This window comes from Amphibalanus amphitrite, unplaced genomic scaffold (assembly GCF_019059575.1).
Source record: "Amphibalanus amphitrite isolate SeventyFive unplaced genomic scaffold, NRLGWU_Aamphi_draft 000229F_arrow, whole genome shotgun sequence".
NCBI lineage: Eukaryota > Metazoa > Arthropoda > Thecostraca > Balanomorpha > Balanidae > Amphibalanus > Amphibalanus amphitrite.
Window position 1 is genome coordinate 270,315 of NW_024881724.1, and position 18,388 is coordinate 288,702.

Genomic DNA, 18,388 nt, shown 5'->3' on the forward strand with positions numbered 1-18,388 from the left:
CACATGGGCCCCATATGGGATAAAAATGGGCCAGGTGGGCCAAACGCATGTGGGCTGGAGATGGGCATCCCATGTGGGTCCCATATGGGGTGAACATGGGCCAGATGGGCCCACGTGGGACATGGGCTACAGATGGGCTACCCATATGGGCCCCATATGGGATAAAAATGGGCCAGGTGGGCCAAACGCATGTGGGCTGGAGATGGGCATCCCATGTGGGTCTCATATGGGGTAAACATGGGCCAGATGGGCCCACGTGGGACATGGGCTACAGATGGGCTACCCACATGGGCCCCATATGGGATAAAAATGGGCCAGGTGGGCCAAACGCATGTGGGCTGGAGATGGGCATCCCATGTGGGTCCCAGATGGGCCCACGTGGGACATGGGCTACAGATGGGCTACCCATATGGGCCCCATAAGGGATAAAAATGAGCCAGGTGGGCCAAACGCATGTGGGCTGGAGATGGGCGTCCCATGTGGGTCCCATATGCGGTGAACATGGGCCAGATGGGCCCACGTGGGACATGGGCTACAGATGGGCTACCCATATGGGCCCCATATGGGATAAAAATGGGCCAGGTGGGCCAAACGCATGTGGGCTGGAGATGGGCATCCCATGTGGGTCCCAGATTTTTTTTTTTGAACTACTCCGCCACCCATGATCAGGTGACCAGGAGTGCCCCCGCCCTCAAACCCAGCGACTAGCAGAACCTTACGTTAACACCAGATAAAATAAACTGATAAGTCGCGGCACTCCCTGCTAAGAAAGGAAATAAAACTAAAAAAAGCAAATGAGAGAAGGGGTAGCGGGTTTAGGCGGAGACAAGAACAGAATGCGAAAGTAGCCACTGCTGAAACCAGACAGATGACTGTTCTCTATTACGATACCGAAAGCAGCTTTCACTCAGAAGGGCATGCATTCATCTAGAGTAGAAAAAACAATCGCTCATTCACACGTCATGCAAACATACGTGGGGAATCGCTCTGGTCAAAAATTCGGCCGGTCAATGCTGAGGGCAGAAAAGCCTTTCCAGCTAAGCGAAGCTTGTTGCTGGTCAGGCTCCTTGCTCCAGCGCCAGAGATTATTCATGGTGACGATGATGAAAATAATTTCGATGAAACGTGATTTACTTACAATTAGTGCAGTTTTGAGGCAAGTACATTTGAAATTAAGTTGCAATGAAAGGATAGCGAGAATTCCAGAGGAAATTCCCAGCAAACATGCCCACATGGTTCCCATATGGGGCCCACATGGGCCCCCCACCTCTTCCATATGGGTCCCACATGGGAATGGCAGTGGGTGACACGTGGGACCCATATGGGTCAGCCCACGTAGGCCCCATATGGGACCCACGCGGCGCCCACATGGGACCCATATGGGTAGCCCATCTGTAGCCCATGTCCCACGTGGGCCCATCTGGTCCATGTTCACCCCATATGGGACCCACATGGGATGCCCATCTCCAGCCCATGCATGCGTTTGGCCCATCTGGCCCATTTTTATCCCATATGGGGCCCATATGGGTAGCCCACCTGTAGCCCATGTCCCACGTGGGCCCATCTGGCCCATGTTCACCCCATATGGGACCCATGTGGGCATGTTTGCTGGGTTCTCGAAAAAGCTTACATATTTTGTATGAAGTATGCTTTAACGTATCTTTTTAGTTGAGATTTAGATATCTGATTAATGGTTGTTATAGAGAATTGGGATGCAACGACATTATTCCAGACACGCGGTCCTATCCATGATGCTATTTGTGCACGATAACGTTTTGCCGAGATGGGCCCACGTGGGACATGGGCTACAGATGGGCTATCCATATGGCCCCATATGGGATAGAAATGGGCCAGGTGGGCCAAACGCATGTGGGCTGGAGATGGGCATCCCATGTGGGTCCCATGTGGGGTAAACATGGGCCAGATGGGCCCAGTGGGACATGGGCTACAGATGGGCTACCCATATGGCCCCATATGGGATAAAAATGGGCCAGGTGGGCCAATCGCATGTGGGCTGGAGATGGATATCCCATGTGGGTCCCATATGGGGTAAACATGGGCCAGATGGGCTCACGTGGGACATGGGCTACAGATGGGCTACCCATATGGGCCCCATATGGGATAAAAATGGGCCAGGTGGGCCAAACGCATGTGGCCTGGAGATGGGCATCCCATGTGGGTCCCATATGGGGTGAACATGGGCCAGATGGGCCCACGTGGGACATGGGCTACAGATGGGCTACCCATATGGACCCCATATGGGAAAAATGGGCCAGGTGGGCCAAACGCATGTGGGCTGGAGATGGGCATCCCATGTGGGTCCCATATGGATCACCCATGTAGGCCCCATTTAAGTTACTCCAAGAGCATAAAAGCAAAAAAGGTGACTGTTGTTCATGTGAATTTTGGACTCCAAGTACATCAAGTTCATACATGATGCCATATGGGGTCAATGTAGGCTGGCCCATATGGGTCCCATGTGGGGGCCGCGTGGGTCTCATATGGGGCCTACGTGGGCTTGCCCATATGGGTCCCATGTGTCACCCACTGCTATTCCCATGTGGGGCCCATATGGAAGAGGTGGGGGGCCATGTGGGCCCCATATGGGAACCATGTGGGCATGTTTGCTGGGATATGAACATTTCCTTTACTACAAAATGTTGGTATCTGACCCGACACCTATCTGGGCTGGATGCGGGCAGCATGTGGGCAAACTGGACATCAACAAGGTGGGCACACCCAGCCGGGGCCCACATGGGGCCCGGCCGCCCACATGGACAAAATTTACTACAAAACTTTGTTAACTGACCCGACACCTATAGGTATCTGGGCTGGATGCGGGCAGCATGTGGGCAAACTGGACACCAACACGCTGGGCACACCCAGCCGGGGCCCACATGGGGCCCAGCCGCCCACATGGGCAAAATTTACTACAAAACTTTGTTAACTGACCCGACACCTATCTGGGCTGGATGCGGGCAGCATGTGGGCAGACTGGGCACCAACAAGCTGGGCACACCCATCCGGGGCCCACATGGGCAAAAGTTACTACAAAACTAATTGTTAATGACCCGACACCTACACCATATATAAACATTTCCTTTATTACAAAATTTTGTTAACTGACCCGGCACCTATCTGGGCTGGATGCGGGCAGCATGTGGGCAAACTGGGCACCAACAAGCTGGGCACACCCATCCGGGGCCCACATGGGGCCCAAATGGGCAAACTTTACTACACTTTGTTAACTGACCCGACACCTATCTGGGCTGGATGCGGGCAGCATGTGGGCAGACTGGGCACCAACAAGCTGGGCACACCCATCCGGGGCCCACATGGGGCCCAAATGGGCAAACCTTACTACAAAACTTTGTTAACTGACCCGACACCTATCTGGGCTGGATGCGGGCAGCATGTGGGCAGACTGGGCACCAACAAACTGGGCACACCCATCCGGGGCCCACGTGGGGCCCAAATGGGCAAACCCCAGCCAGCATGCCCATGTGGGCCCCACATGGGCAGTTGATGGGCATGGTGGGCTAGGTGGGCCATGGGCTAGAGATGGGCAAATATGTGGGCTGCATGTGGGCCCCACACATGGGCTGCCCATATTTTTGGCAGGCATAATGATTGATAATGAGATTGCTTGCACATGTACGAGGGCATATCCAGGAATTTTGGTGAACACAGGCATTCACGCGGTGTTCCTGTATGGTGGGCTTAACATGGGCACTGCGTGGGCAGCCCATGTAGTGGGGTGTAGGTGGGCTGGATGTGGGCAGCCCATTATTTGTTTTTTCACTGTCCAATGTGTATGATATTACAAGAAAAAAGAACTCGCTGTTTAGTCTCATGCCTCCAAAATACACTCCGACGTCGTGAGGAAATCGCATAGTTGATGTTTGTGAGACCAGCTACGGCTGATATTGGACAGTCAATGGTGTGCTTGTGTCGTATGATTGTGTCGCCTGAGCCCGCCCCTGCGCGGGCGACCCGCCGGCGGAGCTCGGCCCACCGGACGGAGCCTGGGGCCGCCTCTGCACCGTCCGGGGCGGTGACCGGCCGACCGGCTGGCGGGGCTGCGGCGTCTGGGCGGGCCAGTTGGCGTTGAGACTCTGAGTGGAGTGCGTGTCCAATAAAGCCTTAATTCGGGCGGAACCGACACATGGCGCGGTCGGTATTAGCTCGAACCCGCCCATAGTGAGTACAAAGTGCGATGAAGGAAAGTGAAAGGAAGCAGGAATGCGTAGCCGTGGCGGCCTCGCCGCAACCACGACCGCGTTCGAGTCTCTTCGGAGAGGCGCGCCCGCAGCGACGCCAGCTGTATCGCTAGTTGGTCGAGTCGCAGCTGTGACATCAGGACGTAGTCGTCCCATCTCTCCTTCCAGAGGTAGAAGGCGTCACTGCGGTCGGTGGAGATGTCCAGTCGGTCAGGCCGGATCGGCTGCAGGCTCGTCATACCACAGCGATTACGAAGGACTGTTCTAGAAGCCCTCCACGCCAGCCACCTGGGGAAGGAGAAGACGAAGGCCCGCGCAAGACAGATCGTCTACTGGCCCGGGATCTACCGGGATGTGGAAAATGTCACCCGCTGCTGTACCAGCTGCCAGAGAGATCTACCCGCTCAGCAGCAAGAGACCATGATGAGGAGACCGCCAGCGGAAAGGCCGTTCCAACTACACATCGACTTTGCCGATCACGCCGGCAGGAAGTACCTCGTGGCAGTGGACAGATACTCCGGGTGGCTGTTTGTCGCCGACCTCGGTGTAAGCGCCCCCGCTTACACCGGTCCGAAGGACGATAGCAGGCGTCATGACGAGCGCACTCGCTACGCGACTAAGCGTAAATGGACGGCACGGGAAAAGGGCTTTCGGCGGTACCTGGCTTTTTGATGTCGTGTTCAGTAAGTAATGGTTTTATCTCTTTATTTAATTGCCCAACTCCCTTGGACACCTGATAGCGGATGTCAGAATAACAGCAGCACTCCCATTCATATGTTATTTCAGGTGTCGTCAATTACTGTCCGATTAGCGAATTCCAAGCAGCCGACTTATAAAGCACTAATGTCCTTTGTGTCCATCATAATCGGACCTTGTATGTTTATTATGCATCAGATTATTTCCTGAAAAAAAATATTTAAAGTTCATTTCTCAATTATTCAAGTCAAATCAGATGTTACTTTTAATGCAGGTAATACAGAATCATGGTAGAACACAGCACGGGCAATACACAATTCGCTTATGTGTCTGCACATTTTACATTGCTGGTGCTTATTTTACAGGAGCCGTGCGGCGGAACGGGCTTACCCAGGACACCAACAACGGCCAGCTGGAGGTGGCGCCACGAAAGTGGTTTACGGGTGCCAGAAACCGCGACGGAGGCCGCCAGGAGAGGAGACCAGCTGGAGTTTAAGCGGAGGAGCAGATGAGAGAAGAAGTCTAGAGATGAACAGAAGAGAGGAGAGAGTTTAAACAGCATTTTTGTGTTTATCGATAATATAATTATTGATCACTGACAGTTTGTTTTGTTGCGGTGGCGAACGTTCAGCAATGATCAGGGGGAGTGATTGAAATAGCAGACATCGATTATGTTATAATCATATTGAAATTAATTGTAGGTTCTGGTGGGAACTAAGATGGGCTTTGGTGAATATTTTTTGATTAATACAAACGATGCTAGGGAGGTGTGAGCCAGCATGGGGCCCACCTAGGGCCCACATCTGCTGGCCCACGTGGACCCCATATGGTACCCACCTTGAGCCCATGTGGGCCAGCCCAGGTGGGCCACATATGGTACCCATCTTGAGCCCATGTGGGCCAGCCCAGGTGGGCCCCATATGGTACCCACCTTGAGCCCACGTGGGCCAGCCCAGGTGGGCCCCACCATTTACCCAGGGACAAATTTATGTGGGCCCCACATGGGCTGCCCACATGGGTCCCACCAAGTGGCCCACCTGGGCCCCATGTGGGGCCAAGGTAATAATGTTGGCTGTGTATGGGTCCCAGCTAGGTCCCATTTCGAACCCACATGGGCTCCAGGTGGGATTTTTCGCTTATACCCATTTGGGTCCCGGCTGGGAAAGCCCATATGGGACCCGGCTGGCCCCATATGGGTCCCATGTCGAACCCACATGGGCCCCATGTGGGATTTTTCGCTTATACCCATGTGGGTCCCGGCTGGGAAAGCCCATGTGGGAACCATATGTGCCCCGGCTGGGCCCCATTTGGGTCCCATTTCGAACCCACATGGCCCCATGTGGGGTTTTTCGCTTATATCCATGTGGGTCCCGGCTGGGAAAGCCCATGTGGGACCCATATGTGCCCCGGCTGGGCCCCATATGGGTCCCATTTCGAACCCACATGAGCCCCATGTGGGATTTTTCGCTTATACCCATGTGGGTCCCGGCTGGGAAAGCCCATGTGGGACCCATATGTGCCCCGGCTGGGCCCCATATGGGTCCCATTTCGAGCCCACATTGGCCCCATGTGGGATTTTCCAATTATACCCATGTGGGTCCCGGCTGGGAAAGCCCATGTGGGACCCATATGTGCCCCGGCTGGGCCCCATATGGGTCCCATTTCGAACCCACATGGGCCCCATGTGGGATTCTTCAATTATACCCATGTGGGTCCAGGCTGGGAAAGCCCATGTGGGACCCATATGTGCCCCGGCTGGGCCCCATATGGGCCCATCTGGGCTGCCCATATGGGACCCAGTTGGACGCCCATGACAAACACATCTGGGCCCCAAGTGGGCAGCCCAGATGGGCCCCAGTTTGCTGCCCACTTGGGGCCCATATGGGCCCCATTTGGGAAGGCTGGCTGGGATGTTAGCGGCGTTTGAACTTTTGCCGTTTTTGAGGCGAAAATGGCGAACATGATGTCACTAAAACGTCAATTTCTCAAAAATTTTCCGAGGGATTTCGCTCAAATTTACAGGGAACGTGTCAAATTGATGTAAGAAAAGGTACTGAAAGTTTGGCGGCGCTGCGCGCCGCCGTTTTTGAGATATTGCAAAAATTCGCGAGGGGGGCAAAATTTACCCCCCAGCCCCGCGCGGGTTAATGCTGTTTTGCGTGTTGTTCAAGAACGATGCTGAAGTGTAGCAAACTATGCTGGTGAGCGCTTTGGTTAGATAAAAATAAGCTCTAGAGGCTTCCAGCAAACTCCTCGTCGCATCGCAGCGCCGCAGCTGTATCCGGGACCTTTGACCTGAACGAATCAGCTGACCTTGACCCTGACATTTACAGTCAAATAGCCGAGCTGCCACTGCAGGACGATCAAAGGCGAACGGGTGGGAAGGGGGGGGGGGGTCGCGTGACGGTCCAGTCGAAATGGTGAGACAGTGGGGACGCCGCAAGTGTCGTGTCAGGACAGCGCATACCGCCTGAGGACTTGAGTAACGCAAGTTTTTAGCTCCGGTTGATAGCTGATCAAAGCAGACGGCGCACCGAGATTAGGTGGAAGGTGTCGGTTAAGAGGTCAAGCTAGTCCAACGCTACGCGTTTTCCTTCCTCATTTCTCCAATTTGGCAATTTTATTGCTGTTGTGAACAGAAAATAAAAATAAACACAGGCGTAAAGCTGAATGAACACAACTGCGCTGGCATGACCAATTGTAACATTTAATAAGCACAAATTACATGTAGTAAGGTTTCGGTTTCATAAAAGCAATTTTGAAGAACGTGTTATTTACAGGCGAATAACGAATTCACATGATGATGTTGGTCGAGGAACTAAAATGACGGACATGCCAGTTGCCACTGTAATTAGAAACGATGTCACTAAGCTCAAAAGCTCAACTCGAGTAGATGATGACATTGCGTCTACTTACTATGACATCCGCATCGTTACAACTTACAAATGTATGAGGCCGCGTCTTGTAAAATTAGATGGCACCCTCCGCGCTCGAGAATGCAGAGATTCCTGAAAACTTTGTACATTCCACTTCAGCCAAGTGTGGAGGTTGTCGGCAAGGCTGGGAAACGCTGTTTTCCCAGAACTGTTTGCCTGACCTCGCGCAATCAACGCCAGGCACATCAGCAATAGCCGTGTTAAAGTCACTCTGAGCAGTCCAGTTTGGTTAGCGGTCCTGTAAGCCAGCCTGTGCGGTATACATGCACATTGCACTATCGGGTTCGGCACAGATACCTATAACTATAAGCCACAAATATAATGAAAGTGAAACACTCCATAGAATCCGGTGAGAATGTTTGATGATGAGGGTTCTATGTTGAATGCCAAGGTTTGATCAGTGAGCTAGAATGCGCCATTGTGCAGAGTTCCGTTATTATTCGGTTGAAGTTTTGGTTAACGTCGTTTGAAAGAAAATCTTTTTCTTTTGTGACCAATCAGTTCGCTGACCGTTTTGTTTGCCCGTCCAGGGTACAATGTTGCTCGTTGATTTCGCCATTTAGACTGCTCGCCCCGGATTTAACGTTTGCTCTGACCTCTGGACACAATGGCGGGCCTGTGACGGCGGCGCTCGGTCAACCTGCGGCCAGCGGGGGCCGGGGCCGGGGCCGGCTCAGATCGATCTGGGCTGGCCGGGGAGACGGCGCGGCGCCCAGCCGCTCCCTGAGCCTCCGAGGTCGGCAGCTAGACCGGCCGAGCCCCTCTCGAGTCCGAGACATTGCTCCGAGCTACAGCTCTACCTGTAGCTGCTGGGCTCAACCTAGGCATCAGTTCCTATCAGTTTGGGGTTGTATTGCACATCGTATGGGATCACAAATGCCAACTGCCATGGCGCAGTACCTGCGTTTGAAAGTGGTGTCATTTTCACGGTCAGAGCATTTAACACCTGCTTGCTGTTGACTTTTTCTCTGACGGCCATTGTCTTTTCATCATTTCTCTTTGAACTGCTGTTTTTAGCAATCGTATCTTTGAAATCGCTTTCCTTCAGGTGCCAGTGATCCGTAGGTTCAGATCACAGAACATCAAATAAAACAAATCACACAGGACACGACACGGTGCTTCCCGATACGGTTAGCAGGTAGTCCCATCACTTGTGAATTGTGATGTTGAATTTGCAGTGTGCACTGTGCAGCGTCTGTGTATCGCACAATGCGCGTACATACAGTCAGTCCCTTGTGTCTAGACGGAAAACATGTCAGTGGGTCGTGGGGACTATGAGGGGTGTTTGGAAACCGAGCGATTGTGGAAACCGATCACTTTATCTTCCCATTGTAGACAGGCTGCTGTTATGCATAGAGGAGATAAGTGACTATTTCCAAAAATAGGCCACCGATGATGTCCCTCAATTCTTCCTTTATGACGCCGCAAAAGCTACGTTGCAAGCAAATGCGAAACAGAGGAAAGAAAGCACGCTAGAGTGAAGGTGAGGAAGATAATTAGTTAGATGAATAACTATAGATAGACCCAAAACCATGTGTGCTAAGACTCCTATAAACCAACAGTTTTGAAGGGAATCTACACTCAACCCTGGCTTAAGGATATATTCAAATCACCCCTGAACTCTTTTTACAAATCGCTTGCTTTTCAAGGACGAAAATAGCTTGCCAAGGGAGAGCTAATACGCTGCATTATTCGATATTCATGGCCAATCCATGGGTAGCTGGCCACTCTCCATGGGCTCTGCACAGGTCTCTGAGCGCCGCTGACGCCCTTCGTTCCCGCTGCGCTGGCGTGTGAGGCATGCCAATGTCCCCGCCCCGGTATCGGTCGGATAGACCGACTGTATCAACATCGTCATCCGGCACGCGTCGACCGTCTGATTCGCCTTCACTCCACTCGTGCACCCAGTCTCATGTCATGACCGAATACCGAAAGGAATCACCAATGAGGTCGGAATTTCTTGCGGCGGCGGCGGTACGTCACGAGGCCCGCAGTATCGCGATGGCGTGCGGTACTTCGATAAGTGATTTATCCTCAGACGGGACATCAATGGCGCCGACACGTGACCAAAGCGCCCGGCCCAGGACCGTCTAGTCGTGTGACACGTGGTAGCGAGAAACGCACAAATGCGGCGCACAAACACAGCAATAAGACGAGCTATGACGCTGACGGTGAGAGTACGAAACAACGAGGAATACCTGCGGCAAGGAAGCGAGAAAGAAGAACGAGAATCATCACAATAGAAACGAAGAGTGACATTGTGCCGAGCACTCACGTGGCAATGTTGAGCAGAATCGTCAGTAAGAACTCGTTGTAGATGGTGAGTGAGATGAACTTGCTCTCGTTGAACTCCGAGGGCGCCTTGCGGACGACAATGCACAGCCGGATACCCCACACCAAAAACAACATCTCGGCTGCGAAAGGGAGGAGACTGTCAGCGGAGTGCAGTTCCACTCAGCTATCAAACAGCCGCGAACAAGCTTATAGCTGGCAACCGTAAGTTAGTGAGAACTTGTTACAGTTCCTATCCATTGTGTAGTTTATATTTTGAACAAATGATATTCCCATTTACTAGATATTTGCGTCTATAACAGTTATAAAAATAAAGAGCTCCTGGACTTAAGCCTAAATGTCACTCGTATTACATCGTATGATTTATACTCGATAACAGCAAAATGTCATTAGATCCTCGATCAAAGTCGTCATAAAATCATTTGTCTAGACGGAAAGTATTAGCTAAGAAAGCTTAGACCCTGCCTGAAATTTCAATGACAATATATCAAATGTGACACTTCACTATGACACGGTATAAATTAATTCCACTCATTAAATTTCTATGCGGTGCTGAATAATTTTGCAAGTCAACAATAAGGTTACTGGCATGTGAATCATGGATGATGGATATATGATATACCTATATGTATATGTAGGTATATGTATATGTATATATGTATGTATATGCATGTGCTCATGTTACTGGCATGCTGTACCTCATGAGCACAGCATGCCATGGCATGCTGTACCACATGAGCACAGCATGTCAGTAAGGCATCATCCACCTCCATACAGTATCCACCGACCATAAATTGCCCGTCAAAAGCGACCACCCCACAACGATAACCGCCTTCCAGAAGGCCACCGTTTTCCAGTCACTTCCACCCACACCTCACCATTGAACTCCCCTCCTCAACTCACTGGCTGAGAAGGCGTGATCCCACCAGCCCGTGTGGCACAGGTGGGTCTTCAGACCGTCTGCGCTGCGCGCGATCACCACAGAGGGCGGCGCCACCATGGACCTGACTCCCAGCAGGGTGGCGAAACCGGCCACCAGCACACCCAGACGCTTCAGCAGGTCCAGGTCGGTGATCTTGACCGCCTTGGCAGAACGCACGCGGAAGATGACGGATATCCTGGCGGTGGGGGTAAGAAGAGTCAGCGGAGGGCTTGAATGATGTATGGGTAACAGTGTCAATTATGGACAAATATTGGCCATCCTTGTCGATTATATCGGCCATAGATAACATGAACTACCTCTCGGACGGCGCTACTCGGCCCGGGTCGGGACCGTTCGGTCCGGCCACTCACCAGTCGGCCGTCTGACCCATGTCACCGCTCCCGGCGCGCCCCAGCGGCCACCCGCCCGGCCGGGATCGGGGCACGGCCGGCCCAGCTCAGCCGACAGCGCGGCGGCTGCTGCTCACCAGAACCGAGCGTGACAGGGCCGTCCGACCACTGGCTGACTCGGCCCGGCCTGGTCCAGAGAGGTGCGGGCGGGCACGTGGCTCTGCGGCGGCCCTCAAAATACCGATTAAAAATTCGTCATTAAAAATAAGAGACCAAAGTGGCCTCTTATTTTTCGCGCCAAAAACGAGTGTCCAATCCAGGTAGTTCATGTTATCTATGTATCGGCTATTCTTGTCACAGGGATGTGGTATGTATGTGTGGTGGGGAACACGACATCCTAAAGTGACTAGTGAATATTCTGGTTAGAGCTGTTTAATTGCCAATGACTAGCGTTAATATACTTTGTTGGAGAGGGATTCGTGATTCGCACTGATTCTCTGATCTTTCCCCGTTTACTTCAGAGGCTGTAACAAATCCTTGTTACTGCCACTGTCAAGGCTCGAAGTTGCCACTTATTGCCCTAAGTGCTGCCAGGCTTGCACAACAAAGTTTGGCAGTTCTCAGCGTAAGCGCATTGGCTGCTTTATCTAAGGGGCTTCCTCATCAGACAAGGAAGGAAACTACAAGAAGTGGATAAGTTGTAACTTTAAAAGTTTGTACGGGGAAAACTGGCTCATGTTGCTTTATGTTTTAAAGGTTTATCTTCTGTCGAGCCCTGAAATCATTCACTGAGCCACTAAGGCGATGCTTACCTCCATGTTTTCAGCATGAGAGCGCCGTAGGAGAGCGAGAAGCCGATCTCCCTCAGCCAGCATTGGACGGTGCAGGTCACCACATTGGGCTCCGGGTATGACACGATCGTCTGTGAACACGATAAACAATCATCGAACACGATCACCTGTTAGCTAGAAATACCACGTATTCGTAGAGTACGATCACCGGTAAACCAGACGTAATGCTCAGTTGCTCATGAGACACGATACTCGTATTATCTGTGAGCACCTGATTGCGGAAAATATCTGCGAAAAAAGTGCCAGCGGAAATAGCTATCGGATCAAATCGGAAGTGGGCTTTCCGAGCTTGATTTTGGCAATCAGAGTGGCTTTTCTAGGGAGACTGAACGGTTGAATATAATTACGCCACTTGTCACTTTACATTCGTCCGAATGCGAATGAATAGATGAATTAATAGCTTCGTTAATGACGAGAGTCAGCACCCAGCACCATTTGAAAACTGTCGCCGTTTTCAAAATCAAGCGGATGTTTTTAATTAGAAATTAGATTTGTGCCTATAATGTAAACTTTTTCATATTGTTCATTCAATATAGCCCAATTGCTACCAAAATCACTCACTTGAAAATATTATATTTTCTTCATAATGAACAGGACAGAAACAACGAACAGAAACATAACAAAGCGGTTAATTCATCACGTTGCCACGCTTGGAAGAAACGGTAAGTAACAACAGACCCTCCTGTGACGACCTAGACCCAAGTGTTTTCGTGAGGACACGCTATGGTTGTTAGCAGGCCAGCCCTCCCATCGCCGCTCCTCGAAGGCCAACACGCACTGATTCACTCCAATTAGCGTGTGTTGTTGACTGGCAGTCGAGACTTTCAAAACTCAAGTTTGATGAGTGCTATTTTTTAGCTCAACGAAACTGCCATCAATTCGTGTAGGGGCATACAATGCGATCCGTTTATGCACGACAAAGATGGCAGCATTTGTCTAGAATGCACTTGGTCATGTCAATCTGATTGTGTAGGGTAAGTACTTGTTGGAGTGTGACCAACCACATAAGGAATGGTATGTAAACTGAAGCATATATTATTCCCCTATTTTTCATCCATAACGAGGGAGCGTTAAATGTTTTACCTAGCTAATTTATATGCCCGTGGGGCGGGATACATCGCTCAGCTATTCTGGTTCTCCAGCGTTCATAACAACGGCCTCAGAAGGCCAATGTTTTTCAGGGCCGATTAAAATTAATCCGCATACACACCGTGATGAAAAGTCAGTATCTAGGGTCGTCCGAATGGCAACCGAACGACCGCACAAACAAAATAAATGCCTTTCTTGGAAAACAAGCCGACGCATTAGATAGTAAAGTATACTCAAAAGGTTTCTACATAGTGGTTTCAAACTGTATTACCACATGCCGAGATATCCCTTTAACATTAGCACGTGCATTTGGGAAATGGCATCGGCCCGCCTCGGCTAATGTTGAAGGTATTTGGGAAACGATTCGGCCCTAGGGCTTTTTGATTTTCCCAGACAAAATTTTACTGAATATTCTGAGCGGAAGAACCAATTTCAAAGAAGATATTTACGGATTGTGTGTTCACTAACAGCAACAGCAGAAGTAAGTGACTGCGTGTTTACTTACTTTTGCTGTCAACGTAATTCAACTAAACAAGGTTATCGTTCCAATGCCAATGTATTTATTGCTGCAGAACATGGTCGTAATAATCATTATTTCTACATAATGCACGCAAAAAAACGAACAATTTAAATGCGTGAAGCATCTTAACGTGCCACAATGAAACATTTGATATTGTTCCAGCTGGGATCCAAGACGCGTTTGATTCAGCGTTTCACCCAATTTTCAGTTTTCCTCACGGTTTCCTCACTCCTGCTGGACTCCATATCTTTATTCTAACTTCTGGCGCTTCACCATCTTCATCCTCAGCTTTTTCAAACCCTAAATATGGGGGAAGTAGGAATTTCATCTTTCATGCTCAACGCAGCCCAATAATGAAAAACACAAAAAATAATCACGGTGACTATAAATATGAACATAGTACTAATTAATAATATTAACACAATATTAAGATTTAAGTGTAAAATATCAAATGAATATGATATCCTAACTGTTGCGCCGGTACGGCATGTGGTAAATCTCTTCCCAACCTTGGGCTGTGAAAATGCAGTTTTATTCACCTCGGTTTTTGGCTACGGACCTCGTGCCTACCGGCACTCGGTCCTCCGCACAAAAACCTCGGTGAATAAAACGCATTTTCCCAGCCCCGGTCGGGAATATATAATACCTATTCGCGTGAAGCTTGTATATACCTGCATTTGCACAGAACTGCTTTTATATGAATGTTAATTTGTTTTGTTTTGTTGGGTTAGGCCCTTCCGGTCTGACAAGACCATTTCAGAGTCGGAACTCGGAAGGATGATAGGAATATGGGGGAGACATTGGTCTTGGCAGACACCCTGGAGAGTCGCCGGGGCTGAGCCCGTCCGAATGGACAGGCCGAGCAGCCCCCCTCACCCCCCCCCCCCCAGCACTCTCTGCACCCGGCTACGGGCGTACTCCTATGGGAGCTTCCCGCATGGGATAAAGTTGCCCGTCCAACCCGGAGCAGGGGGTTGAGGTGTGGAGGAGAAGGATTTGACTATCCTGAGGATGGGAAAGACGGAACGGTGTGAATGTTTCTAATAACGTTATAAGGCACAAGTTTTTAGACCAGCATCCTTGTTGGTTTAGCATCAGCGGGAGATGAAAAGCATGGTTCGAGGCCGGTATAGTTCAGCAAAACTTAACTCACCGTTGAGTAGATGAAGAATGCCCCCAGTATGATAATTCTCAGAAGTGTGGGACTTGCCGCTCGAACCACCTGCCAAAAGACGAGTCATGTCAGTGCCAGAACAAGCCACCAGCACAGCTGATATGGAATCAATTGTAAGACACGATCAAAGCTCGGCAGCCCCGGACGATCTTTTGAAAACGTAATACGGATTTAGAGCATCGCCTGGCATGTGTGAAGCGGTCGGTGCAAATTACGGCAATATTCAGCATTCAGTTTCATCTTATGTAAATTAAATTGGAGTGTTCGAAAGAGCTGACTTTTTAAAACACCAACAGCCTAGTTTTGCACGGGATATAGGAGAAACATTCCCCCGATACACACGGTGTAAATCAACAGGCATGCTTCATCGGCACATCGTGATCCGGACTTCACGTATGCTATGCTTTTTTATCCTGAGCTATATGTATTTTAGGTTGTGTAACATCGTGAGTGTGTATTTTACCCCGCATGTTATGATCCGATTTTATTGACGTGAAGGCCATAATAGCCACTTGTCTTGTGGATGGCTTTTTAATAAACTACTACTATGCTGTCCCGCATCACAGTGAAGTACTGCGGCACAGTCTACCTAGCCACGGAGACGGACCGAACCCAACAGTGCGAGTGGGTGCTTACCTCCCGGCAAGAGACTAGTTTGAGTCAAATATGCATGTTCTTTGACTTCATCGTTATGATGTTTTTTTTCTTGGTTATGCACGTAACAAGGACGATGCATACAAAAAAACTTCTTCCCTGTCATTATTTTTCCTCTTTCAAAGCCTGAAGCCATCACCTGTCGTAAGTCACATCCTAATGCCGTTAATCTGTGGTTGTCTTTCTCTCCTTCTCTCCCTCTTACTCTCCCTCCATAGTTCTCTGCGTGCCTTCCCGACATCTTGATGCATTTCGCATTGCACAGGCGGGACGGGCGGGCTGGATATTAGATGTAATACCCAGAGTCCTGAATTGTTAACTCCCCGAAATCTGGGGTCTCTATTGTGACAGCCCGAGGTCGGCCAGAGCAGACCGTATTTCACACCTGGAACGAAGCCGGCCGCATTAACTGACGCCGTCGCAGGATTTATTTGGCCGTTAATTGTCACAGGAGCCGCCGGCGGCCCGCAGCTGCAGACAACAGGCGCGACGGACGCCTCTGGCACCGCGTGCTGCCATATTAGCGAACGCCACCTCCGAGGACAGGCGCCTCCGGCAAATTATTTTCACGTTTGCATTTCTCACTTTTATATCATTTCCTTGCAATTTTTGTGTATTTTGTAGTGGCCTCAATTATGGCACACATTCTTTCAATACGTACGCCATGCTATTGGTAATGCGATTCGGATGGTCTGTGTAATATGCCTTTGAATGCTTGTGCAGTGTGCACTCACTGAATGGTTGAACGATGACTGACGGGCGGGGCTCTGTTGTTGACTACGGGGCCGCGCGGACATTGATGCAGAAAGCTTGGCCACGAATAGTTTCATTGGTTCTCATCAATTACTGTATATTTTTCGAGTTGCGACGTCAAACGGTTACTGGTACTTCGAGTATAACATGGTATATCTATCAAGGGATGAAGAAATACTCATTCGTATTCTTCAATCTTCCGTCGGCATAAGCAGCATGAAGTATAATCTTGTTTGATACAAGTAAATAAGTGTTGCTCTCTTAGGAAAAAATCGCTCTAAATGTGTTGTTCTGAGGGTGGATACACTCACTGATCAGAAGTGTAAAAAAACAATGTAAAATGTTATAAGTTACGCTCACTGAACCAGCCAAATCATTGCGTCAGGCGAGGGTCGTTATAACGCTCCATGCGGCTGTATCTTTATTCGCTCTTTTTTGCACCCGTTTTTAGCTCAAGGTAAGGCCATTATTTGTCCATGTAGCGCAGCATAAAGCAGTAACAGGGGAATTTCTTATTCCCACATATTTTTCAAAGAACTTGTCTGACAAAGTTTATCCAGTCGTGCGAATGTGTCATCACATCATACTTCCTATCGACTAACATGCTCTAGCAGCATCGCTATACTGACATCTTCGCATCATGACATACGTATATCTATATACGTATGTCGATGCATACATCGACATACGTATGTATGTCGCCTAACAAGTAGGTATTGGCCTAACAAGTAGGTACAGACATATCGGCGTAATAAGTAGGTACACCTGCTCTATTCCGGATCCACCTCGCTGATTATAGCGCCCAGCTCTCACCTTGATCTCTCCGTACTTGACAGTGAAGAAGACGAAGAAGGGCAGCATGCCGATGATGACGGCGGCCAGGATGAGGATGGTGGTGCGCATCACCCAGTTCAGGGTGAGTAGGCACGGACGGCCATCCTCGCACGTGTCACATCCCTCCGCGCAGGGCAGACACTCGAACATGTCCGGGTCGTCGTACCGCGACGGTAGACCCTGAGGGAAGAGGATGCCCGGGGTCATACATGGGGTAACGTGTATAATACCGCCGGGTCTGCATGCTATACCTATTGCAACTTTATAACTTCAAAAGTATCGAAGGCTTATTTTTTTTCACCGTGAGATCAGGCACAACATACTTAACGCCCCACGACAACTTTTTACACGTCGCATTGGCCATTGCACCGGCACCACATAAGCTGGTTATTGCCAAGATATTGGTAACGAAATATCGCCAATGCATACATGGCTTTGCTGTCTGAACAAAATTTACCATTATTATGATGGTAGAAAATGACCTTATGCTCATGATACAATGAAATGATATTAAAATAAGTCCAAAAAATATTATGATATATTTCGACTTGCGTCGTCTTCAGAATGTACATTTTCAGAATTGTCGACGAGCAAATTCAAATCCTTTCAAAATAGCGTGCATCATTTTTGTGAGATCTCTGGCTAACAAATTACAGTCAGGTCATACCTATAATAAATTTTAGCAGCGTACAATACAATGAATACAATATCACTGAATAATAATTGGATAAATATTGTCAATGCTACACAATACCTAAAAGTGACACAGGCATATGTTGTTTGTGTAGCACGCCAAAATCGCGAAAATGCAAAACCTATGCAATTGCAGAGTGATTGACATGATAAGATGCATTCATACACTTAATTACACATGTTTCAGGTGCGTACAACTAATACATATATGCAGCAGAGTAAACATGACAACAGTGTAGAGCTCGTTGAGGTACCCCAACAAACTCATACAGAGAACTAAGCACAAGATCATGCACCACACACAGAAAGGTCACAAACACAACACCACTGGACGCAACAAAAATGACACGACCTACATATCGCTCCCGTACATTGACGAAACACTAGCGCGCCGAGTGAACGGT

General features: G+C 49.5%; 1 protein-coding gene and 1 long non-coding RNA gene across 2 annotated transcripts in view; one reads left to right on the forward strand and one right to left on the reverse strand.

The window, feature by feature from the left end:
- Nucleotides 1-18,388, reverse strand: part of LOC122385740 — a 100,645-nt gene that overhangs the window by 21,531 nt on the left and 60,726 nt on the right. The window contains exons 9-13 of the mRNA XM_043374209.1: nt 17,271-17,471; nt 15,030-15,098; nt 12,229-12,338; nt 11,048-11,262; nt 10,128-10,266 (exon numbers count right to left, since the gene is read on the reverse strand). Of these exons, the coding sequence (XP_043230144.1) occupies nt 10,128-10,266; nt 11,048-11,262; nt 12,229-12,338; nt 15,030-15,098; nt 17,271-17,471 (734 nt within the window). The remainder of the gene's footprint in view (nt 1-10,127; nt 10,267-11,047; nt 11,263-12,228; nt 12,339-15,029; nt 15,099-17,270; nt 17,472-18,388) is intronic.
- LOC122385744 lies at nt 4,177-5,515 on the forward strand. The gene is made up of 2 exons (XR_006257260.1): nt 4,177-4,903; nt 5,282-5,515. It is a non-coding gene; the product is annotated as an uncharacterized LOC122385744 (long non-coding RNA).